The 27305-nt window shown below is 37.3% G+C and overlaps 1 protein-coding gene across 1 annotated transcript in view; it reads left to right on the forward strand.

Moving 5' to 3' along the window:
- Positions 1-27305, forward strand: part of LOC139690058 (chaoptin-like) — a 379109-nt gene that overhangs the window by 339991 nt on the left and 11813 nt on the right. The window contains exons 4-8 of the mRNA XM_071587255.1: positions 7488-7644; positions 12939-13496; positions 15150-15342; positions 22353-23006; positions 25843-26145. Of these exons, the coding sequence (XP_071443356.1) occupies positions 7488-7644; positions 12939-13496; positions 15150-15342; positions 22353-23006; positions 25843-26145 (1865 nt within the window). The remainder of the gene's footprint in view (positions 1-7487; positions 7645-12938; positions 13497-15149; positions 15343-22352; positions 23007-25842; positions 26146-27305) is intronic.

A 27305-nucleotide genomic window follows, 5' to 3' on the forward strand; every position in this document is an offset into this window, starting at 1 on the left:
CATTACATTTACCAGCCACCCGTCTAATGAAGCCGAGTTTCTTTAAAGCGGTCCCGCTTTTTCATGTAGAGAAATCTACTCAATAAACAAATTTTGAGATGCCGTGCCATCTGCCCGATTTCCTCGTGATGCCACTGTGAATTTTCAGGACGGTCATAGCTTTGCGGGGCTTGGATTTATGTACGAATTTGTCCGGTGTCTTCACCCGGAAAACGCATTCTAAATGGCTGTACACGTAGTATTCATACTCGAAACTACAATTGAGTATCACAATTTTGGGCATTTTCAAGTTTATTTATTTAAGAATTTATCGTTTCAATTAGGCAATTGTCCTGGTGGTAACGGTCAAGTCTGATCAATGATCACTCTTATAATGAACATACATGCACGCACAAGAAAAACAAATAGGAGACAAAATATTCTTACATACATTGACACTTAAAGATTACAAACCGCACCTTTACTGTCACCCATGGGGTAGGTTCACACCATACGAATACATACTACGCACCGTCTTTCGCCACACTCTGTCCATAATCACGCACTTTACAATTTCATATACCGCTCAAAATCACGCAGCGTTAACACACCATTCACTTTTGCAATACAAATTCTAACAAAAAGAGTGTGGTTCACAATCCTATGATCCCAAGAACATGTGTTGATAATGCGTGTGTGTTTTTAATTTGATATAAATTACAAGTAACACGACTTTATGATCTTATGATTTATGAATAAAATGATCAATTTTCTCGAACTCGAATGCTACTCAAATCTTTAGATTTTCTTATTTTGAGCTGACCACCTATTCCTCTCATCACGCACGGCTTTATATTGAACCGCATTAGTAGATAAAATAATGTACTTGAATATAAAAAAGATGGTAAAAATCGTTGTCGTAATTATTCAATTCACCAACTTAGTATTAGCTTTGTCTGTGCACTGAAACTGCGCCTAATATTTGAAATCGTAGAATTCAATCAAAATTTCAATTCAATATTCGTATTACTAAAAGTCAATTCAATATAGCCTTTCAGGTAGCGTATCAAATTAATAGAAGCTTTTAAAACTTGATCAACCAATTAAAAAGCTAGTTAAACAGTTTTAAAGCTGGTTCTTTCCTAATGAAATTCGAAAATTGTGCACTCCGATGGCTATTGAACATTTTCAAGAATAAATTAATAAAAGAAATAACATACCTAACCTTAATTAAGATCCGTCCAGAACAAAAATAATATTACAACTAAAATAGGTCACGATGAAATATTTGAAAAAGGAAGATCATGTGGGCGTATTTCGTTTTCATATAAAGCACAGGCAAACTTTTGCTCATCGTTGGATCATGAAGGCAGGAGTGCTATTTTTTCATAAAATATATAAGTCAATGAAAGAAGCACAAACATGTTAGCATAATTTGGTTAAAACCAAGAGCTCGAAGCAAGAGAGACAAATTCCCCTACAATCAGTAATTCATGAAGGTATGGGCACGGCTTTGAAAAATATGGAGGTCAGAAGGGCTTAATTCAAAATGGTAGGATTTGGAAAAATGAGAAAAACTCTTATTTAACTTTCGGACAGAATTTTAATATTTCATTGCCGGGCGCTACCATCCCTCTCCATCTACTCATTCTCCTTCTATTCTCATCCTCTCCCAAGCTATCTCCCCCTGTTTTTCACGCACACACCGAAACTGCTTTGCGTACCTCCACATGGCCTGGGACTAAAAAATAAATCCTGTCAGCTTCAGAGGAAGGGAGAGAGATGGGTAAAAAGTGGTACCCTCCTTGATGACAGGCACATTTAGAAGAGGGAAAAAATGTATCTAAAATAATTGGATTTTGCCCGTGGAATCCGAGGAGGAAAGAGAAAAAGAGGATGAGAAAATACACCTTCTTTCTAGAACCGTTTCCCACAAATGCTTTTCCTCAATTTGTCTTTATCAGTAAGAACAAAACAACATCACTTCGTTCGATGGAATAATAGAGATGATTTGAAATGGGGTGGAAATGGATAGAGATGCCCCAAAGATATGCATCTATTCCATGGCGCAAAAACGGAACTAAGCCTTAGCAAAGAAATGAGCGCAGCTGGGATCCCAGTGAACGGTTTTATGCAAGAGGTGAGACAATACGGGAAAAATAAAAGAGCAGGTGGTGGTTGGACGGAAGAAATTAAATTTTGCGAAACAGGCGTAGAGCGGAAGGCGCACGCCAGCCTTAATAAAATATGAGCGATTGTGAACACTGTAAAATTGAATCCAAGTTGGATCCAAGTTTAATAAGGGATCTCCTCCTCAAGCTTTATGATCAAGTCCTAGGCGATCAAACGTTGTTTTCAGTATTGCTAAGTTATTGTTTTAAACTGATCTCACGTCGAGCTTGGAAGAGTCAATACGTCTGAAAAAATAAATCTTTTTGGAACGCTTTAGTTGTGCACCAGTTCGTAAAATAACGATAAACCATTACATTATTAGTTTTAAAATTGGCTGAACCACCCAGATTTTAGACCTACCATTTCCGAGACATCAGTTAAACTCATGACCTTAAGACCATTGGACCGGTTCGTTGCTCACCATTAGTACCACACTCGATAATGCTGGAAATAATTTGTTTTCAATATATAGGATAACTCCTGAGAAATTTAGGCGTTCTTTTTCAAAGAATAAACTTCATAAACGTACCATAAACATGCACTTTAAAAATATTCCCCAACTGATAACAAAAAGACATCTTCACCTCCTGCACAAATTCATAATAATAAAATACGTCAGAGACGAAATGGTTTTAAACGGCTTTAAAAAAAAGACTTGATTGATATTAGGTATGGCAATGGAAAAACATGTGGGCAACAACGAATTGGAGAAATAACATAAATAGCACAAAGAGAGGGGGAAAAGGTGAAGACATATGAGAGATAGAAGGGGTTTGATGGGAAGGACCGAGAATACGGGGAAAGAGAGGGAGGAGACGTCCAAGCATTACGCCGCATGATAAATCGGTGGGCGCTCCCAGAAGCGTCCGAAAATTCGTTTCCCGCCTCTCTTCTTTGCCTCAAACGGCTGCTGCTTAGCTTCTGCTGTAATAAGCGCGCACAGCTCGAAAACTGATTCCGCTGTCAGTCCTTTTGTCTCCTCCTCGGACTAAAAAAATAGGCCTTTTAAAATTTTCGGCGCTAATATTTTCATGCACCACCTCGTGGAAATACCAGACACTTGTACACGTATTTCTTTTAATGTCGTTTCATATTTCTTTTCTCTTTGTACTTTTTCCCCAATTTCATATTAAGCTTCAATATTTCTGGGACTTAGATGATAAAATTTTCGTCTCTGTTTACATCAACAAATTCAACGTTCCAATTGTTAATACTGTCAGCCAAAGTATTTCTTCTCCCATTTAGTTTTTTATTCACGGCACGTGTATTCAACTTATTGAACCTTGTGTCCTTTTTGTGTGATTAGTCTACTATTCCCAGTTTGAATTCCTTTCCCAAAATTTGGCCCTACCAAAAGCATCGGTCGAACGTTATTTATACTCACAGCGAAAATATATTTACTCAATTCAACGAAATTGGCTCATTATCTTAGATGAAGTAACTTTACACCGATTATTTTTTTCCTCGGTTTTTAATTTATTTCATTCAAGGCATGAAACTCTTCTCATTAACACTTGTCCGGAAACATTCTTCTGGTGTTAAAAGTTTCCCTTTGTAGAGAGCATTCGCGTGTTTTCCTGGTCTCTCCACCTCATTTCCGCACTAAGTTGTTTTCTATCTTAAATCTCTCTCGATAATTTCATTTGTGCCCTTTTATTGCACCACTAAAAATATTTTATCAGTATTTCGATCGCCTTCTGTCCTATCTCGTGCCCACCGCGAAGTTTTAATTTTGCACGAGGAAGGAAGAGGGAAAAGGAAGCATAATTTATTGTTGCTTTCAAGCTAACCGAAAAACGACAGAATATTACTTGTACCTATTTCCTTGGCATGAGAGCCACATTTACACTTGACTGTGTGAAGCTGCATTGTCTCTTCCCAAGTGGCGTCACCCAGGACATGGAGTTTTGCCACCGTAAAGACCATACTCACCGACTTTCTGCGGATATTGTGCAGCGGTTTTCTCCTTTGTAAAGCCAACGCTCAGCGTTTTATTTCACTCCCTATTCACTATCTTTGAACCGGGATATTCGTGGACGGCAGTAACTTCAATATTCAACTCCCTCTTTTTCTTTGAAATTCGACCAATTTTTTAGATTTGAGTGGAGGTATTCTTCTAACCCTATGACTAAAAAGAAAAAATACCCTTAAAGATGCGCATGTATCATATTCCCCAGATCTGGCCCCCAGTGACTTTTTCTTGTTCCCGAAACTGAAGAGGCCCATGAAAGGACGATGCTACGCTACGATTGACGAGATAAAGACTGCATCGAAGGAGGAGCTGAACAAGATCACAAAAAATGATTTTTTGAAGTGCTTTGAGGATTAGCAAAAACGTTGGTACAAGTGTATAATATCTAATGAGGATTACTTTAAAGGGGACAAAATAGATATTCGTGAATAAATAAATAATTTTTGAAAAAAACACAAAAGTCGTGATACTTTTTGAACAGACCTCGTATTCACAGAATATACGATTTATTTCTGAATGATCAACTATTCAAAGTTCGCGAAATAGTTGGGACTACAGGAATATTACAAGGTACAGTATTTCCAGTTTAGTACGAAAAATTGGGTGAGAAAAATTTCGCCAAAATGGGGGATGTTTTTTTCTCAGTGGAAAATAAACCAATCAGTGTGATCGATTTGGAGGCTGCTTTGGCGCTTTTCCATTTAAAACCTGAAGAATGTTTGCATCGATACATAGCTACGGACGAAACATGGACACACTACTGCGGTCCAGAGGCAAAGGAACAGTGGGTTTCCATAGACAATATGGCTCCGAAGAAGGCGCAGACGTTGAAATCAGCCGACAAGGCGATGGCCACGGTATTTCATGATGCACGCGGAATCATCTGCATAGATTACTGGCAAAAAGGACAAACGATAAATGGAGAACATATGTCACTATTATACCGGTTGGGGTAAGAAATCAAGAAAAAGTATTAATTTGGCAGAGAACAAAATTCCCTAACATTAAGATAAGCAGGAATTGGCACCTGCACAGTTTCGAGGGCGAAAATTATGGAATTAAAGTTCGAATTTTTACAACATCCCCCGCATTCACCAGATTTGTTCCCAAGTGACTTTTTTTGTTTATAAACTTGAAAAAAATTACTCGGTAGAAAACGATTCACGCCGAACGAGGTCATCGCCAATACAGATGCCTATTTTGAGGACCTTCCGAAATCCTACTTTTTGGACGGCTTTAAAAACGTTGGGAAACGCTGGGTAAAATGTAAAGAGCTAAAATGGGATTATTTTTTAAAATAAGAAACATATACACCAAATAATTGGTTTTTTCTATTTTTTCCAAGAAACTTATTCAATTGACCCAAGTAGTCAAACAAATAAACATATTATTCAATTATGGTGTCCAGAAAACATAAATTACTTCTATTATTCTCTTAACTTTTATATTATGAAATAAATATTCGTTTGAACTTAATAAGTGTACGAATTTTTGTTTCATGCAGCGTATTAAGGGTAGGTACGTAAGAGAAATTATATGAGTTCAATTGGACCAAAGCATATGTCAATTAACAATTTCAGCTTAATCGGAGCAGTAACCCTTCTATAAAACAGTGGCATAGCAAACACAGACAGCTAATCGTTCAAACACAGCAAACGTTATGCGTCGAGCATACATGCGAGTACTTCGATTGAATAGTTACGCTAAAGTTAGTATGCATAGTTAGGATATTATTTCAGGAATTTATTCAAAATGTAATGGATTTACCGACAAAAACAAAAATACTGGCAATGCATACCTAATACCTACATTTTATATAATGTCTATATAATCTATGAACGTTATATTAGCATTTAATTGCTGGATGAATATGGCTGAAACATTTTTCATTACAATGGGGAGGATTAACTGAAAACAATATCTCTCAAATATTTATCCTCAATTATCAAGTTAAATAGTACTTTTTTGTAACCGAACCTGTTTCTGTCCCTCTAAGTAATATCAGCTGGTACTTTTGATATATCGACTCGGGTAGTCTGAAACGGGATGTAATTAAACCACTTCCAATTCCTTATCCAATTTTCCTCACGTCCCCGATTGTCTCTTGTTCTTGTTGCCTCCTTGTTTCGTCGGCATTCAATTTCTGCTCATGTTTAGCCGCCGCGGCGGTATTCATGAAAGGAAGGAAATGGACTTGGCGCAGAATCTCTTAGTAGTGTGCCTGTTTGCGCGCTGGCAACGACACCGAGATGCTCTCTACTCTCGTTGAACCAGAAAACCAGGACTGACATTTCTTCCACCTATTATCCATCGGAATAATAGAAATTAATTGGGAAATGTCACTTCCTGGATCTGTTATTATATAAAATACGGTCATGGTTTTTTTTCCTATTCTGCCGTAATGCGTCACGATTCATTGCTGAAAATTCCATTTCCTACTTACGACCAATCTAATGAAAAATAGACAAACACGCAAGTTTATTGCGATTCTCCGTCTTACTTATAGGTGCCTCATTTATAGGTGTACCCTATAAGTAATATTATTTTTCTAGCCAATAATGGTAGATTTTTATTGTAGGCAAAAATCACTTCATTGAGCATATTTTAAACACTAAAATGGACCCAAAATATTTAAAATCTAAGTACGCTTACCGGATTTTTGTCAATGTACATCCAAATTAGAGATTAAATAACGTCATAATTAAAAATAAATTCTTACAATCACCACAAAAATCAAGTAAATAATAGCTACTCAAAAGGTTTTTCAGACTTTTTACCAACTATTAGAAGGCTGAAAATATATTTCCCTGCTATCTCTACAAAGTTGCAAATGATGATTGGTTGGAAACTCGGGTGAGATGAGAATAAAGTATAGTGGGCGAGGGAAATGAATATTCATAAAATTAGAGTTTATATAATATGAAATACTTTTAACAAGTAAAATAAATGATTGATCAGTAAATATTTTACTACAAAGTTTTTTCTTCACGACTTACAACGTTGGTGATGTCAATTAAAATTATAAAAAATGTTCATGAAACAATCAAGTGGAATAAAATGGTATCTTTATAAATTTACTAACAGAAAAAGCAACCCAAATATGCAGACTTACACTTGTAAAACACTAAACTCTACGATTTCATACATGTTTTATTAAAACAGTAGGGTTGCGAGTAGGTATTCTCAAAAGAGTCCGATGGTAGACAGAAAATATTCCCTTGCTGGATAATATATAGTAAACAGAAAATGTTTACAAAACGATGAATAGAGACTTGTTGCGAATGATGTCTTGTGATTAATCATTAACAATATATGATAATGATATGAAGCCTAAAATTAAAATATACTGTCTAATGCTTTGAAGGGAGCTCTGACCGGACTTCATCGCCTGAGAGCCCTGGACCTCGAGGGTAACCTCGTATCTGAACTGCCGCCCAATGCATTCCCGAGAGGGCTGCGGCTAACAAGAATCACCCTCAAGGCCAACAGGATAGCCAGAGTGCATGAGGCAGCCCTATCAGGTGAGTCGATAAGCTAATAATCCAAATATATTACACAGCGGTCATAAAATAAATATTTACTGCACTACTATACCATTTTCATCCGTAATGTTAATTTATTTCATATTTTCAGCCGTTTATAGTGAGAAATGCGACTGCATTTAAAGTTTCAAAATTAATTTAATAAATATGCAGGTATTTTTAATAAGGTTTTCACAAATGGATTTGATCAGTTATTTAATAAAGTTTATTATCATCTGTAATGGGAATAATGGCGTGGGCGGGCGAAGTAAAATAGGGTGGATTCAAATCGTGAATAATGGTGCAGTCGTAACGTTACGTGATCGGACAGAAATTAATGAAGGAAATGAAAATGTTCTGCCACTTCCTCCCGCACAAACATTTACTCGACCCAAAGATCCACTTTGCGACATTTTCGCCACTTATCTATGTGCTGACCCAATTTCCGTACGTTAGTTTGAATCTGAATTGTATGTGTTTATCTATTTCCATCTGAATAAACATTTGTTCGTCATATGGCGCGATTTTGTGTTTGAATGTGCATTTGGGCAATATGGCTCGTCTCTTTCTTCTTGATGTGCGTGCCATGAAACGCACTGTTCCTATCCTTTATGATGTTGTACGATTGTTTACCTACTGTCCTTATTCCAAAGAAACTGTGGGAGATGCCGCAACAGTAACTTTTAACGGAGTCATCCGCTAATGTGCATTTCAATGCAACAATTTCAGAGTGTAAAAATCATTCGCCTTGACTGGGATCAAGTCAAGGCGAATGATTTTTACACTCTGAAATTGTTGCATTTTACTGTCCTTATCTCTTGTGTGTTGTCTTTTTCTCCTTTGGTGAGTGAAACAGCCCCCGCTAGGCCAAAGAATCGGGGCAGTTGATTGCATAAAATCCCGCAGCAGTGTAAATTACGTTTTCTCGATAGCTCAAATAGTTAGAGTATCGGCCAGGAAAGTCGAAAGATCCGGTGTTCAAGTCCCGGTCAAGGAAATATTTTTGCGTTGGTGATCTGCTCGATTCCGCCACATTTTCTGAGAGAACCATGTATCTGGTCCTAGAATTTCTGTTGGGAGGGGGTGTCGTTATGGGAAAACTCGAACATTCTCCATCAACAAACCGTAAAACCATTCTTCTGGACCCGCTATATTGATGAAATTTTCCTCCTTTGGTCCCACGGATGCGAAACTTTATCCTCCTTCACTTCTTCTCTCAACTCTTCCTCCACGGTATCTTTCACTTCATCTATATCTGACTCGAATATCACTTTCCTAGATATTCACATTCACCTCTAGAACAATAAGGAAGAACCTTATTATTCATTTGAACAATTCTTTCCACATTAAACGCAGCAACAGCCAACAACACCTATATTTCAATAGCTTCCACCCATCACATACAAAACGCTCCATCCCCTTCTCACCCTCAGTCCGCGGCTTCCGTCTCTGCAACAACACACCTTTCCAACAGAAATAAATGGACCAGCTACATGACTCGTGGGTAACAGAAAACGTGGGTACCCTGAAAAACTACTGAATAGTAAAATTCTCAAACCGTCAACCCAATACACGCCCCTCCCCAAGCCGAACTGCCCAAAATGCCCTAGCCTTATCATCACTTTCTTCCCCGTATCCCGCAAAATTAAACATTTAATCCGTGAACTCTTTCCAATTCTTAATAAGAATCGATCCACTCCACTTTTATTCCCACATTGTTCCCCTGTTTTGTTTAAACGCCCGTCGAACTTGCAAGACATCTTCAAGTCGACAAAACCACCTACGAAATCGGCTGTCTCTTCCTCGCCCCTGTCCACACCATGCAACCGCCCACGCTACAAATGCTACCTGTTTCTAAGACCCTCTACCTCAATTGTTACCAACCCCCAACCCTTAAATAAAGATCCCTCGGATAAGACTGCCAGTTATTAGGAAGTTCGGGAGTTTCAATTATTCTTTTGGCACAAATAATGAAATACACTGCAAGGGGTTTTCTGTTTCAGCACGGTATTATAAATTCCTTGCAGTATATTTTAAAATAACCTATTTTTACTATTAATAAAAAGTAGACAATTTAAATGCAATTTATTTTTAAAATAATGCTGAATCGTCTTTTTTGTAATTTTTTAACTTCTTTATTACTTTTTATTTTGCCATTTATTTATACCAGGGCCAAAATTTTTCAAACCTGTATCCTATAATGATAATTTCAAATTGCTTGGTACAAAACTATTATAACATATCGGGATGAATAAAATGATTATTTAAAGGAAATCAAATCAATGTGCTGTTTCTCTGCTACTGCACATTCACTTGCACATAGCAGTATAAAAATTCAAAATGTTTTGAGCCCCACCCTAGCAAGATAGCCATGTTTTTTAAATCAAAATAAATCTTCCGTCGATAATTTTACTCACGATGCATTTTTTGGAACTAATAAAAATCCATACATGACCGATGGGAAACAAATTGAAATTGAAAAAAACTGAATATGTGACTAGTGATTTATTATAATCATAAATCAAGCACATTTCTCATCTTAAACTGTATATATTTCACTTTATTCTCTAGCAGATACTTTATTCTCAACGGAGATTAAATATGCATTTACGCAAACGCGTTTAAAGTTGAAAAAAAACTTGCAAAGAAGGTAAGAATATTTGCCTTCCACGACCACTTAAAGGTTTAAACTCTTCCACTTGCATCGCGAGGCTGTAGTAATGGGCTCCTGCCTCACTCCACACCCGATTTTTCTTTTATTCGTAATGAGTGTCCCGACGCCTATAGCAGCGGTTCGTAATTAATCTCTGCAAGGAAAGCAGGTTGAGCAAGGCACTTGCCAATTTCACCCATCAAGGCGCCTTGCAAACGAATTTTGGTCTACTTGGCGCTGGAGGAGGTCATCGAGCAGAATAGCGAGTGGCCACGAGTTTGGGCGTTTGTGTGTGCGGCTGTGAGGAGGCACTCTAGCCCGTTGTGTGAGAGTGGAGGTGTGCATGCTGCCATGACTGGCAAGGAGATCAAAGAGGACAATGGAATATAAACGACTTTAATGAGAGGTTTGAATCTGTCCAGGAGCGTATTACGTTCGTATGGCTGAGGAAAAAATAGCTACTTCATGGTAGAAGAGTGAGAATGGATGTGAAGGTGAGTTTGATGCCTACCATGGCTGTTGGCCAATAAAATATTTCGTGGCAAAGGCAGTCTTTTATGAATAATTAATACTTGACACACTATCATTAATGACTGAAAGAGATAAATGGCCGATAAACGGTAAACTTCATTTGAACTTTTTGGTCTATGTGAGAGTGAACAGGTTATTTGGTGATGAGGGGAAATGGGGATAAATTGTATCTCATTAATTAAAGATGTACATACTAATCATGCTCTCACAATTAAGTTTCCATTTAAAAGTATACAACGTGCACATTGATGAAAGGCAATTGCTATTTTTACCCAAATACCAATGCTGAACTAATTACTGAATTAGCTTTGCGAAACATGTTACCGATGAAACTGTAATGAAAAATTTTCGGAAATTTCATTTAGCCACTCACGTATCAGTTCATATTTACAATCATTCCCTGTTTTTCCACACTCATTTCCAGAATTTGTTGAAGGAAATATTTTGCCTCAACTAAAATGTATCCATAAGATAAAAAGACATTAATTACGACGAGATATCTCCAATTTTTTGCCGTTTGTACATAAATATCAACACGAAAGGGAACATCGGAAAAATCTAAAATTTTAAATAAAAGAGACCATGAAGTAATTTCATTCACAAAATATGTAGGAGTATTCAATTGAAGAGAGCGATGAAACCCAGTTGGATTCAGAAGAACAAACACCGACGGACGTTCGAGAGTGGAAGGGATGGAAGGTGTTCAACGGATGGAAGTAAACGAAAAGAAGTGCGGGGTCAAGCCAGGATACCGTTTCATCCCATTAACCTGACATCAAATAAATTGATTTAAGCCACGTCACACTCGCCTTCCATTTCTCCTGGCGTCCCTAAACCCCACCGGTGCAAACCTGGGGTGGCCGGGAGCCGTCTTTCCCAAAACCCCATCTAACGCCGCACTAACTGTCGATGCGTCTCTAACCAAGAGCAATCCACTTAAGAGGCCGCTGACGTCACTGGAGTCACCGCCGTCGAAGCCGCCGCCACCAGCAAAATGGCATCATTGATGGCTTTTGTGCACTAATTCTCACGCGGAGTAAGGTGGTTTGGGGCTCCCTAACTCCCCGTGTAATTGTGCCTGTAATTCCTGGCGTCGCTTCAGTGGAAGAGGCAAACGGAAAGGGTTTAAGGAGAGCGGGATTTAGGAAGATAACTCTCTCTGAGGTGAAGCTAAAGGGGTCGGAAAGAAAATTTGAGAGGCCGAAAAAAATAATTGGAGAGGGAGGAAGAGTGAGAGTTTGAGAATGCGGATGGGATTAACGCACTGAGATAAATCATTCCCTCTATTTCCATTTAAAGCTTTCAAAATACATAGATTTTACATAAACCACTGGCACAGAGAGTAGGAGAAGAAACATAACTATTAAATAAGTCAAAGTAGTTTCAATAAAGTCATTTACATGAACTGATCAAGCGAAAGAAGTCAATCAAACGCACCGCAACAGTTTGTTACATTGTAATCAGGATAGAACTTTGGAGAATAGAGGAAAGAGCGAATATATTTGCGAAAAAATTTGTGATCACCTTCTTCTTTTGGTTTTACATTTTTTTCAAATATACTATATTTCTCTTAAGCATCTGATATTTACTGTAGCGTTTAGTGACGAAATGAGTCTCAATTGCCTTAATTCCAATCCATGAAATAAAAATTGAAACTTAATTTTCAAGTATGTACGTTTTGTACATTTTTTCCTGTGCACACGTAAGTTCACTTCCCATCCAAAGTCACCGCTTGAATAAAGCACAAAGAACGACTAAACAAATGGTTGAGTAGCTTCAGGCGTGATGTGGTGGAAGTCGAACATAATGAGTCAAACATAATGAATGATCATAGCACTTCTCCACTTGATTAATCTTTTTTTTATTTTACCCGGCCCGGTCGTAAAATAAAAAAATATTTATCAAGTGGAAAAGTGCTACGATCAGTTATTAATTAAACAAATGGTGGTTTTCTGTTGCATTATATTAATTAGTAAATATGCATGAATGTACACAATGAGCATATATTACTCACAACTTCCATTTTCATGTTCATTTAGATACAATTAGAGTCTGACTCACCATTTTTATTTCCATTTTGTCTTCTTCGACCGTCGCGCCAAAAATGCAGGACTTGAGGGATCCCTGTCGGAGCTGGATCTTTCGGAGAACCGACTCGACGCTTTTCCTCTAGCTGCCCTCAGACGCCTACAGCACCTCCGCTCGCTTCATCTCGCTTGGAATGCCATCGGAGCCATGCCTAGCAAGGACGACGCCGACGAAGACGGCAACGTCAACCAGCAGCTCACAACAATCGCCGAGGAACCCCCAAGGCTACCCTCACTCCTGAACCTTGACCTCGGATCAAACGACTTTGAGGTCTTACCCGCCCGGGCATTCAGCGCTTTACCCTCACTGAGGACATTATCCTTAACGCACAATGCAGTTAGCGTGGTTCATCGGGACGCTTTTGACGGACTGACAGATCTGGAGACGATTGACTTAAGCTTCAACCGAGTGTCGAGTTTGGAAGCCGGCACGTTTAGGGCCAACCTCAGGGTAAAGACTGTGGATTTTAGTGGAAATCACTTGCATGGGATCTCCGGTGTTTTCTCAGGGTTGCCGGAGTTGAGAGAGCTGCTCCTCCCTGACAACAATGTCCTGGAAATTCTGGGAGACACCTTCGAAGGTAAGGATAAAAAAAAATAATTCCATAAAAATCAATGAATTAGAAATGAAAATTTTTAAAGTGAGACAAATGATTTCTAGTTAAATTAATACAGGTTAAATGGTGCGCTTTATTTTTTACTCTTTTTATTCAAGTTGCCCTTTCTTCCACAAGTACTCAAGAAAAAATGGATAAAAACTATAAGAACTAATTTTTAAACGGCAGATTTGGTGATCTAAAGAAAATGCACACGTGCACTCAAACGGCACTCATATATTGCATGCAGTTCTTGGTTAGTTATTCAATGACGGCTTAAGATAATGAATAAAAGCGCCTTGGTCTTACATCCCAACGATATCACAAGAAACCGCATTGTTTCCGTTATTTTTATAATAACATTGATTGACTAATGCTGTAAAATTATTATCACTATGTTGTTATGGAATCCGTGGCAATGAAAAATTTGAATGATAAATGTTATTCATTAGCGATATAAATCTAATAAATACAAATGCAGACCCTAGGATGTATTTTTCTGTCTGCTACAGCAGGAGCGAACTAACGTACAATCATCAAACAATACATTCATCCCAGGAAAAATAAATATTATGCTGAAAGTGGGTAAATCACATTTAGACAAAGCCTAATGTCACCTTGAATGAAAATGAAATTTATCAATATCAAGACAGTGTACAACACTTTATTTAAATAAAAATAATGTTTAAGAAAAACTTTGTTCATGGAATAGCGATTTTATTTTAATTAGCTATACCAATCAGCCGTATAACGAAATAACAATCATGTTGGCTGCTGGCATGTGGCCGTTTGAAGTTCTTTTATATAAAATATTGTATAATTATCCGCGCTTACATCCTTTACCGATATAAAAAAATACTCAGCAAGAATAATCATGAAAGCAATAAAAACATTCGACTTTTAGAAAAAAATATTGCAATGACGTTACCAAATATTTCCCTGAAAACATTACTTTCATAGTAATTTTTCTTATTGCGCATATCCGTATTTGTTGATAGTTATGAAATGGAAGTTTTATATTTAATGTAAAGCTAATTTTATAGAATACATAAAATACATTGCGTTTTCACTTGTGAAACCAAGGATAACTTTAAAAAATACGAAATGAAACATTTTTTCACAAAGAATCAGTTTATTAAACGTATTCAGTCAAAGAAAGTACTTGATAAAATTATTAAAAGGCTTCCGAAATGATGCCTGTTTTGGTCTCATTCTTAATTTTATCTTGAAAAATATTTTTTCCCAGGAGTAATTATTTCAAATCAATTCTTTTCGGTGTTCCACTTAACTAAAAATGTAAACTAATTCTGAGAAAAGCTCAGCTAATTTTTTCGGTTTGAACTCCAATTCATATGGAAAGAAAACTGGCGCATATCCAAGAAGCATTCTTGCAAAATTATATTTCAAAGATGCTGAATTTAATTATTGTTTCTTCTTTCATTTCGCATATCTGCTTCTATTTCATTCTATAATCTCAGTCATACACTGTCAACATTATAAAATGTCTCCAGGTTTTTGTCATATTTTACTTCTCCAAGTCAACCTTGGTTCACCATTTACCATATTCATTTCAAATACCGTTCCTCAGAATTTTTGAAAATTCGCAGAATGACTAACACCAATGCATTTTGCTTTCAGGGTGCTCAGAACTAAGCGTTTTGGATCTGGAGCGTAACGCAATACGACGCGTGGACGAAGCATCCCTACTTCCCCTTCCTCGGCTGAACACCCTGAGACTGGGGGAAAACCTCATTGAAGGACTACCAAAAGGACTTTTCCAGAGGAGTAGATACCTATCCTCTCTCAGCCTGGATGGGAACCGCATAAAAAGGCAAGTGAAAACTCTGTTGTATAATAAGCGATAAATATAACTCCTTTAAGACTACATTAGCAGGAAACCATTATCTTTAGTGATCCATACTCTCCTGCATGGATAAATACTGATTTTGTTACATGCGACAAGAAATACCGATCTCTAGTCCAAAAAGTAAAACGTTTCCACTTAATACAAGTAAGGACAGTTAGAACTAGGAAAATAAGGACAGACAAAGGATCTCTTATTTTTATAGATCCCGCTATATCTTGCGTATTTACCATTTATATTACCTTATCCATCCAGTATTCTACTCATCATAATTATACCTATATTATAACATCAACCAAGATATTGGTTCTTTTTGATAGAGTTTAATGATTTCTAATAATAAAAAAATTAGAGTACGTGGAAAATAAAAATCATTGTCACGAATAACGGTTGGAAAATAAACAGATCTTGCGCGAACATTGCCGAAACCCATAAATGAGTAAATAAGGTTAAGAAAATGATAATACCTACCTAATCGGCGAAAAAAACTTTATCAATTATTACAAAAGCTATAAATTTTAATATCAAATTCCTCAAGGATTAAATATCCATAACACTGTACTTAAGCTAACTAAGATAATGAACAAACTATGCTTACTGTTAGAGAACTTTCTCCAACCGTTCATGCATTTTTCCGAACATTTCGAAAGATATTCGTTCTTGTTACGTTGAGCTATAACTACCCGTAAGATTATTTATGGGCATTTGAATCGGCTGAAGAAAACACATTGCCGAAAAAACTCAATAGAGAATTCTATTGCAATATAAAAAACCCAGAAATCAACAACTTCTACTGACCTCAAATCTCACGCTACACGTATCTCGTCACACCCTCCAACATTCACAGTACATCACGTAACGAGTACCCAACGCGCCTCTGTCTTCCAACGCCAGCTATCTCTCTCTAGTCACGTCTCCCTCGATCAAAAAATAAAAGAAAACCACACCGTCAAAAAAAATCAAGAAAAATAATCCGCTCCTCCTACTCGGGCCATTTATCGATTGCCCACCATGCCTCCATCTCCATACTCCCACTCTCTGTCTCTCTCTCATCCTTTCCTCCCTTTTCTTTTTCCTCTACGGTGCGACTCTTTTTAAAAACAAAAAAAAACGAAATGTTTCCCGTACAACGACTGGAGGAAAAAAATTTCAGACAACTTCTGTAACGCTCGAGGAAAAAACAAGGAGTATAAAAAACTAACGCGAGAAGGAAGAGAAATCAAGAGAAAAAAATCTTTTAGCCACCTCCCACCATTTCCGCACCCACCCAGATAGTTATGCTACAACTGCTGCTGCCACATAAGCAATGTTCCTCCCTAAACTCGCATCAAACCCTCGCTTTAACTTCCCACCGTCGTTCCCGCTCCCTCCCCCGGAGCTCTGTGCCTTCCCGCCGCCCATTTCTCTTGAATCGCCGCCCCTCTCCACCCCCTTCTAGCCCCCCTCCGAACGCCCACCTTACCCCTTTCGCACCCGCTTCGCTGCCTCTCTTGCCTCCTCCTTCCCCGTGAACCCATACCACTTCAAATGTTCCCCCGCTTCGACTACTTCACTACCCCACCCTTGCGCGTAACTACACCCTTGTTTCCACTGCATCCTTCTTTTCCCTTTTTTTATTTTGGAGGCGGAAGGGAGAGGGATGTAGGTTGGGGTAGAGGCTGGAAGAGAATTAGGGGGTGTGTCTGGGAGGGAACTTCGGAAGCTCATTAAACTCGAATGGAAGCATACAAGTGGCGAGAGTAGGAGAGGAGAGGGAAGGAGAGGGGGAAGGGGAGAGAGGGAGAGACGGCAGTTTGGGAGTATTGTGGAGACCGAAGGGAGTAGAGAGGGTTAAGGACGTTAAGCATGCGGAGATAGGGTTGCCAGGGACGAAGCGAAAAGAAGGGGTTAAAGGCGGGTAGGAGTGGTTTCAACTTGCACGAAAATGACGCACGATTTCTACGAGCCAGTATCCATTAAATATGAGGAAAATTTATCCTCTCCCCTCTTGCTGAACTTCGCGAAGGCCAAGAAATAACGGAGCAGGGTGGCATAATAAATAAGGATTTGTTACCTCGAAAAGTCTTGTGCTTTCGGTTTTTCCTTCATTCTAGAGTATTTTTTCTCTGGATGAAAAATAGATGTGGACAAAGGAGGTTGGAATTAAGGTGGAACCTGCCTTCTAAAACGATTTTAATTCCATAATGCTTGGTGTTAGAGGAATTACTTGTTTTAACTAGAGGAACCGTTTTGGCAGTGGAATTACGGTGGAAAAGAGCACGAACGTTTCCTAGAATTATTTACGAGTATTAATACCCGTTTAAATTAAAAATAATAAGATCCGGCAATTATTAGGCTTCCGTTGAATGGGGCGTATTGAAAATTGTGAGCTAACACATTTCTCAGAAAACCTGGTGTTTTTGCTGGAGCACAATAGTAGACGTGGGCTACGTGACTCACCCGTATATTTAGGCAACAGCTGCTTACTATTGCTTGGCGTGCTGTATATATCAAGGATATTTTCTTTACAGTTCTGTTTTCGTTAACTTCATTGGATTTTCATTAGGCTAATGTGCTCCTTCCTCTCTGGAGAGCATTTACACTAATTGCAACCATTTCTTTTTTCTCACATTTATAAATGTGTAGAGATGAATTCAAACAGTAAAAAACAAATGTCTCGGATGCAATTCAGTAAATTTATTTTATCCATGTCATTTTAGTTGACCTGGGGATTTGTAGAGCAGATTTGTCACAAAAATTAACACGTCGAGAGCAGAGTTAAAACTTTAACAATGTGCTCACGAGGCCAAAGCTAATGCGATAATTGTGTGGAAGTAAAAAAAAAGGTCAACTAAGCGCGAAAAACTATGCTGGAAACGCGATTTTGTCTACAATTGCGCATTTTCAATTAAAAAAAGGTTTACAGGGCGAATTCATTATATTTTTTTAAATTTTACTGGGTAAACTACACCATTAATATCGAATTCAATATCGTAAAAAAGGGGCAAGACACCAAAAACTTGGAAACAATACTTAATCATACCAATTATTTTCCCCTCAGCAGTCTTCGCTGATGCTCCATGAGGAGGTATATTCTCGTGACATCAATAGTAATATTCACGCATAAGAATGCTGAATTAAACGCTCATAAACCACAAAATGCAAAACAAAACTAGGTCAAAAACTATCTCCTACTTACAACTCAACGACAGTAGCAGGAGTGTTGTACCGCGATTCTTAGCTTTAATGTCAGTAGAACATGTATATTAACTATTAACAGTAGAACATGTATATTAAGTAATAATGTAACTTACGATGCAGGGATGCTAAATAAATGATTCGGTGAAAATAATTGTTTTTATGGATAACAGCTTATTTTCATGTCCTCTAAAATATTATGTAATGCTTCAATTAATTATAAATTAAACATTTACGCGACTTTTAGCTCGACATATTAGCCGCATTATCACCCTCGTATTTTTTATACACAGTTTTAAATATTAGGAAGGCGTCTGACCTTCTATTTCCTAGAAACAACAATGGCACTGATTAATAAGTTCCCTAAAGACGTAAATACATTTATTTAGTTTAATTTTAAACTATATATCTACCAGCAGAGCCAGAGGCAGAGGGATGAGGTACGCGTGATGCCATTGCAGTAATGAGATTATTAATCGAGAGGAACGTAGAACACAACCAGAAGGTATTTTTCTGTTTCGTAGATTTCGAAAAAGCGTTTTATAGAGTGAATTGGGAAAAACTAATGAGTATATTGCAGAGAATAGGAATTGATTGGAGGGAAAGGAGGCTAATCCGCAACCTGTACATGCCTCAGACTGCTCAGGTGCGGGTGGGAAACGGGGAGTCAGGATGGGCAGTGTTAGGAAGAGGTGTAAGTCAGGGTTTCCCATTATCACCGTTGCTGTTTAACCTGTATGCAGAGGAAATGATTAAAGAGGCTTGGGAAGAACTGGAGGTAGGAATGAAAGTGGGCGGGGAATCCGTAAAATCAGTTAGGTTTGCTGATGACCAACCTTTAGCTTGTCAGTTAGCCAAAGGGTTACAAGTTGTGTGAATTAGAAATTCAGTGCGACAGATATGGAATGAGAATTAATATTAATAATACAAAGGTTATGCGATTTTCTAGAAAGAAAAAGGCTAAGCTTAACATTTAAATAGGAGGGCAAAAACTAGAGCAGGTAGAACAGTTTACGTATCTCGGTAGTGTTTTGGACTAACACGGTCAAAGTAGTAGGGACGTAAGGAGAAGAATTGCGCTAGGCAAAGAGGCTTTCACAAGGAGGAGGGAGTTGACGACAGGGACGTTCAGTAAGGATATTAAGAAAAGACTCAATAAAACCTTGATATGGAGCGCAGTTACGTACGGCGCGGAAACGTGGTCATTGAAGCGGGAGGATAGACGTAGATTGGAGGCTTTTGAAAAGTGTGTGTGGAGAAAAATGGAGGAGGTGAATGGACAGAGAAGAAAACAAATGAGGAAGTACTTGGTATGGTGGGCGAAGAGAGGGGTTTGTTGGGAGAAATCCTATGGAGGCAGGAAAAATGGATGAAGGGAGTATAGATCGGTAGTGGGGTGTTGAAGACTGTAATAGAGGGGAAAATGTTAGGCAAAGGAGGAAAGGGCACGAACAGGATAGGGTTGTTGGACGGGATGAAGGGAGGAAGGAAGTACTCAGAGATGAATAGGTACTTGATGTAATGTAGGTTGCTGGATTGTGTTTTATCAGGAGTAACAAAATATTTATTCGGTAGCTGTGTCCATCTAAAAACTTACCTTAAGTGGTAGATTGCCAAATAAATAAATAATAATCTACCGGCTGGTATTCTTAACTTTATATCCTAAGTAAATCCCACAATTTTTCCAATTGTTTCGATGTTTCGTCATTATCAATGGCTACTTGTATTCAATTGTGCGCTTTATGATATTAATTTTTTATCACTTCTAATTCCATTTACATTTAAATTTTTGGTTTTTTTAATATTCAGTTACGTAAAATGATTGATTGAAAATGGTGACTTTCTACTAACATTTATTCTACACAAACATTACCTTTTAATTGAATGTTAAAGCATTTTTCTAGCATTTCTCATAATGCAACCACATGGAATCTACTTTCATCTTCAGACTAATAGAGTTCCCTCTAATTACTGTCCAACTCAATTAAATTCACATCGCTGAATTCGATGTAACTCTAAAAAATGGGTAAATATACTCTAAGATTATCAAATATGACTCATATAAATGATCTGTAACCATCTGCGTTCAATGTATAATTTATTCTGGAATTTGAACCGGAAAACTTCATTAGAGACGTTTTGTATTTTCCCACTTTGTATGCACTTAATTGGGAAATATCCCGTCAAAATTTTATTATCATTCCTTAAATTAATTTGGAATAAAAGTATGCTTGAAATTTGGTTTTTTAACGGAATAACTTAAGCTGACTGGCGAACTAAGAGTTGATGGAAAACATAATTTATTTTTTTCCCTCTGTTGACATTTATTTCCAAATTTTAAATAAGAATTCCACCACGGAACACAATGCGGAGTTCATATCCTTAGACGCAGATAGAAAATATATCACAAATTGTATTTAATAAGTAACTATGCTACACTCAAAATACACATTTCTAGCTGAAGAAGAAGTAAAACTGTGTTTAAAAATGAAGAAAAGGATATCCCCCAATGGCTTGCTGAGGGGTTCTCAACATAAACGTAAATATTACGACTTTAATACGCTATGGAAGCCAGTCGCCAATTGTTGAGGGGTACACAACCTTAATAAATTCTAATAATACCTCAATTATAGTCTATTCAGTAAGTCATTAAAATTTTGCGCGGCCAATTTCAATTTTTTTGTGATATTAAATTATTGTGGATGTCATACACTCAAAATTACCAGTTCCGGATAAAATATGGAGAAAATTTAACTAAGTCTATTCAGTAAGTCGTAAAAATTTTGCACAATTTCAATTTTCTGTGATATTAAATAATTGTGGTAGTATGACACTAAATAATCAAATTTTATTTCCTACTTTACTTTCATAACTAAAATTAAGTAATGATTTCAATATTTAAACTCAAATTCACGAAGATCAGCACCTTATCAACAGTCGACAAGCAAAACATTGACTAGTATAATTAGATTTTAACCAAAATGGATAAATTTCCCTTAGACTTACATGTTATCGCTTTGCATGATAATTATGTGACTAAAACCTTGAATTTACCAAACGGTTGATTTTAAAAATATGCGCTGTATTATGGTCCTATAATGTATTCTCTCTCTTAATATTCTCTTAACTATTCCTTTATTCCAAATTGTTCAACCTGAAGAGTGTTTCATAAGTCTAACATTAGCGAAATGAAAGAAATTTGCATAAGGAAATGTTCAATGCTTACATGAAGATTAGCAGATCAAGTGGGCATAATTATATGGCAATATGTGCAAATATTATTCTATTTTTCGGGTTTGTTAATGGTGTAGATAAATATCTTGAGACATTTATTTGAAAGATACCAGAAAGTTCGGTAAGATCTAAAATGTAGCATTTATGTAAAAAGCATTAAATATGTTCACCTTTTAGCGACTTCAGTTATTATATCATCACTTATTTAAAAACTGATAGAGGAAAACTGAAAATACTATGTTGAAATTACTAAGGCGAAAACCTTGATGAAAATTTTGTATTATAAAGCATTGAAATGTTATAACTTGTTAACTTATAAGTACTGAAATTCTATAATAAGAGTTAAAACAAATTTTACTTCTAATCATTGCAAAATAGTCCATCACTATTTATTACAAATACATTCCTTCAGGTCAAATTTAGAATGATCCAGAGAAAAAATTCTTCTTTCCTTGTAATAACCTGTTTACATAATAGAAACTAAATTATTATCCATTTACTTAAATATGATTGATTCTTATTGGGTAAAAAGCAATATTTTTATTAGAATTTTCTGCATTTCACAGTTTGGAGTCCGGCCTATTCGCATCCCTGGAGAAATCGCTTAAAGAACTAAGACTACAGGGTAACAGACTGGAGGAGGTGGGTCGCGATGACCTTCATCCCTTGCCCTCACTGCTGGAATTACACCTTCAGAGGAACAAGCTGTCCACCGTCGCCCCGGGGGCCTTTCGTTCGCTGAGAACCATACAACACGCCAACTTGGCGGGCAATAAGCTCACCCAGTTGACAGATCTCTTCGGGCGCTCCTATGAGTCTCACATCCCAGATGATAGGCCATCACTCGCCCACCCAGCCTATCCGGGATCCTCGCCCACGGAACCAGCAATGCCACCGGCCTCACTCGTTTCCCTACAGCTCGGAGGAAACAGAATAGAGGGAGTGTCGGAGGTGGCTCTAAAAGGACAGACGGCGGTGCAAATTCTTTGGCTGTCTCACAACAAATTATCGCGTCTGCCCAGAGCTCTATTGGCGGATCTCGGATCAGTCAGGAGACTCTATCTAGCTGACAACAGGCTGACGAGCATTGACGACCATGCTTTTGCGGGCATGCAATCATTGCGATTCATCGACCTATCCCGAAACAAATTGGGACACGTTTCGGCCTCCACATTCTCGGGGATGTCAATGCTGGAAGAATTACGACTGGCTGGAAACAGGTGTGTGACATAGAGGTCAATACTGTCCATTAAATCGGAGGAAAAAATTGGAAATAACCACGAAGTTAATCTCTAATCCCTGGTATAAACATTCTACCTGAGGACCAAAACGAATCACGTCGAGATATCGATCGAATACGGAGAGGTGTCACTCTAATCCTCCTTATGCATATTGAATGTCACCCGATTTGGGTGCAAGTCATGAGTTTTAATTATGGAATTATCGCCGGACACGTTATCGTTTTCATGAGATATTATTCGGTGCCCTTGAATAAAATCAACCTCCATCCATCTATATGGTCATTGACTCAATTTGCAACCTTAATTAATCATATACAAGAAATTCGTTCAAACAAATGTCATGCACAAAATTATAGATAGTATTCTTGCAAACCTAAAATATTCCATAAAATCACTTGCCACTGGTAAAATTAAATTGAATCTTAAGCGATTCACCCCTATTACTCGCTACAATCAGGTTGACTCTTTTGAATCACGGTTTGAACTCACTTTAAGCTTATATTTAAGACCTTCTAAAAATAAAGGAACTCGAGATTGCAACAGACAAATATGTCCTCAAATCCTTTGTTCACAGCCGTTGGTCGATTTTCACTTATTTCAAATTCGTAAAAAAAGCCTGCTCCAATGATTTCTACCCTTTTCACATGATTTTATGTTTTTGATCAATATTATTTATGAGTATCGATCTCTCTCTCTCTATTCAGTACTCATACAGAATTTTTCATTGCTTCTTCGGTCGTTCAAAAAATTCCCATTAACCTACGGTATTTTAGGTTAATTTCGTCTAGTTTTAAAATCGTGAGGTAATATAAATAATATTTTCTAATTCCAAGGGGAATTGAAATAACTATATCTATAATCGTTTGTTTCAAAACACTCCATATCTACATCAATCGGATATTCGAAAATTAAATCCTCTCTTCAAACAAAAATGCTTAATGCATCATGAAAAAAAATATACTCGTAAAACTACATTTGCTGAATTATTACTATTTCTTAGATAACTTATATTAAATCTAGAATGTGACATAAATAAGGGATGTTTTAGGACTGATAAATTATTTAAAGTTGCATTATTAAAGGCTGGAAGGAAGGACATGAATTATCCAGTTTTGCAAAGATAAAATTAACTTGAAATGTCGAAAGAGAAGAAAAAATATTACAAATCTCGATGTTGCTACAGTCAAGCGAGAGGTTTCCACCGAGTTATTCATACGTTATTTTATCTGGGCTACTATTCTGTACATGGGATGTTCGAAATTCGTCACAATGCTGTAACCAGAATAAGCGACGCTTTGTTTAGCGAAAAGGAACGTTTGACGTCTACTCTATTCCGCCTCATTTATGGAACTCGACAGAGTAGGCGCACGGCAAGATGCGGCAGTGTAGTGCAGAATGTAACGACCAGGGAAGATAGAAAGAGGGGAGAGGGGTTGGGAAGTCTAAGGAGGAATGAAATGGGGCACACCAGTACGCTCTCCTCAGGACCACATTCGACCTCCGCAAACGACACTGCTGCACACGAACTCCGTCACACCAGCGCGAATTAGGGTTCCCACGGATCCCTATAACACGGAGGACTTTTCTGTATCCCCGTTTTCTCCTTCCACACTTCCCTTTCTCTCTTTCTCTCTCTCTCTCTCTCTCTCACACACACAAATGCTCCATTTCTCTTACTTCCGCATACTTTTTTCAATACTTGCATTCAGACATCCTGAACTCAACGGCAAACTCGCTCATGTATCCCAAATGCTACCACTTCCTTCTTCATACCTTCAGCTCACTTTGTGCACTTCCCATCGCGCATTCAAAAGGACTCTTTCCGTACTATAATCTTCTGTGGCTCAAGAACAAAGAAACGAACGTTTCTGGGTACACTTGCACGTGCGTGTGTGTACGCGGGCACGGGAGGGAGATTTCCACAGTGACAGTAGACTAACATATTGGCTTCCCGGGAATGTTTTTCCCTTTCTCTCTCTATCCTTCGGTCACTCACATCATTTCCCTCCGTTTCATGCCTGGAGAAAAAATAAACCGAAAACAAACACACACTTGCGTTCATTTGAGGATAAAAGGACTACACTTTCATATTATAAACAGGGCTTTGGGTCTCTATTTCATCAATAGTATCTATGTTTTCATGAGCAAAAGTTAACATATTCTCTCAGTTTACCTTATTCTGACATAGATTGTGCATGCGTCGCTATGCTTATCCGAGTTCAAAAAATAGACATACATATTTTGCAAAATAGTGCCGTAATTCCATTATGTAGTCTACAAGTAAAGTTATTCTATAATTTAAAATTCTCTGGGATTTATTTTATGGATATATCAGGAAAATTCTTATGGTATTCTTCAATAAAATAACCTTTTTAAATTACATAATGTAAAATATAGTAATAACCACCAAAAATACCAATTTTAGGAGTATTATATACGAGATATTGCTATTCAAAGAGAGTATTTTAAACTTTTATACAGCAGAGACATATCATGGTGATAGGAGCACGAACTTTACAAGCAGATCCAAACCTGTCTTTCCCAAAGGATCAAATAAAAGATCAAATTCCCTATTCTCGATTAATGCGAGATTTTGAATTTTCGATGATATTCACAAAAATGTTTCCGGCGGAATTCATTAATGCGGAAAATAATCAAAATCGCATCCAGTGACCTATTTAGTCTCTTGTTTGATATTTTGTCACGACTCCCAATTAAAAGTCTGCACTCTAGAGCTCTCTCTGCCTCGCCCCACCTCTTACGAAGGCCTCTCACTCATGCAACTTCTTCTTTTTTCCCCACAATCTCTCCCAAGGCTCCGACACGTGGATGCAGGGTCACTGGCCCCACTCGTTCGCTTAAGGACACTGGATCTTTCTCACAACCCCTTGCGCCAAGCCCTTCTCCCAGTCGACTCATCGAATTCTTCCAGCAACGCCGTTGTGGTGGGCTCCAGAAGGGGGTCTTCCATAGATTACGGTGGCGCACTGCCCACTGCAAATGTCGGAATTCCTCTACGAGTCCTTCTCCTCAAGAATGCGTCCCTTTCTAGACTGGATCCCGCGGCCTTCAGAGGCCTCAACAACCTCAACGAGTTGGCATTGGATGACAATAGACTGTGAGTGTTCTGATTCATTTTGGTTAATAAGCATCAATTAAACCAAATTGTAGTAATTAATTCTTAAAATTTAAATCATATTGTTGCTCATAAAATTTTAATCATTCTTGAAAGTTAATTTTCTTTAGGCAATTTTCGTTAAAATTGGCTATTTTTTCAGAAATTAATGATTTAAGGGCCATATCTTTAGGTAATGTTATGTTCTTCATATTTCCGAATTCGTTTTTGTTATCCCAGAAAGAGTACTAACAAACAGTTTTTAAAAATATAACCACACAAAAATGGCCCAAAAGCGATTCTAATCGACATTTTATTAATGCACTATGTTTGAATAATATCCTTTACAGTTTGCCTAAACACAATTAATCCTTAATTTATGTTTTTTTCTTGCCCTTAATTTATTTCTTTGTCTTTAAAATATTGATTGCATGAAAAAGCAGGGGTTCTCGAATAAAACACGCCGACACAGCGTTCTTCCTTGAGATATAATTTTTAGATATAATTAAAAAACGGAAAATGAGTGACTGGCGATGATTGGAATTTTGATTTTTTTTATGTGTGTTTCATAAGGTGTGAAACTGAGAGTAGAAATAGTTTTGACACATAGAGGAAGCATTTTTCTCCGTCATTTTAAACCTGATTTTCCTCGTAAGGCAAAAGATTTAAAAATAAAATGTATTCTTCCCGTGTGAACGTCTTCGACTTAAATAAAATTCACTCATTATATATATTTTTAGTAATTTCACTCCAAAGATTGAAAAAATAATTACTGGATGCTAATATAATTCTCATTAAGATATTTTTCAAGAAAAGAAGGGGAAGTTACATCAACGTTTAACTTGACAAAAGAAATAATCACTCCTGATTTATTAAACACAGAAAAAAGTAATCTTTCTAAAACTTAATTAATCGGCAGCAATAACATTTCGAAACATGATTTGCTCTTCACTCATTCAGATGAATTTCATTATTCCTCAAATTTCAATTTTTTTCTTCGTCTATAAAATGGAATGCCAAATTTTGATCAAAAATAATATCATTATACTAAAATACTTGTTTTGTGTATTCTCTTACCCAATTTTATGCCAAATATGCTATATTGTACAAATGGTTTAAGCAATAAGTGAAAATCCAAAACTAAAGTTGTAAAACAAATTCGT

The sequence above is a fragment of the Hetaerina americana genome, unplaced genomic scaffold (assembly GCF_022747635.1).
Source record: "Hetaerina americana unplaced genomic scaffold, ioHetAmer1.1.p SCAF_3, whole genome shotgun sequence".
Taxonomy (NCBI): Eukaryota; Metazoa; Arthropoda; class Insecta; order Odonata; family Calopterygidae; genus Hetaerina; species Hetaerina americana.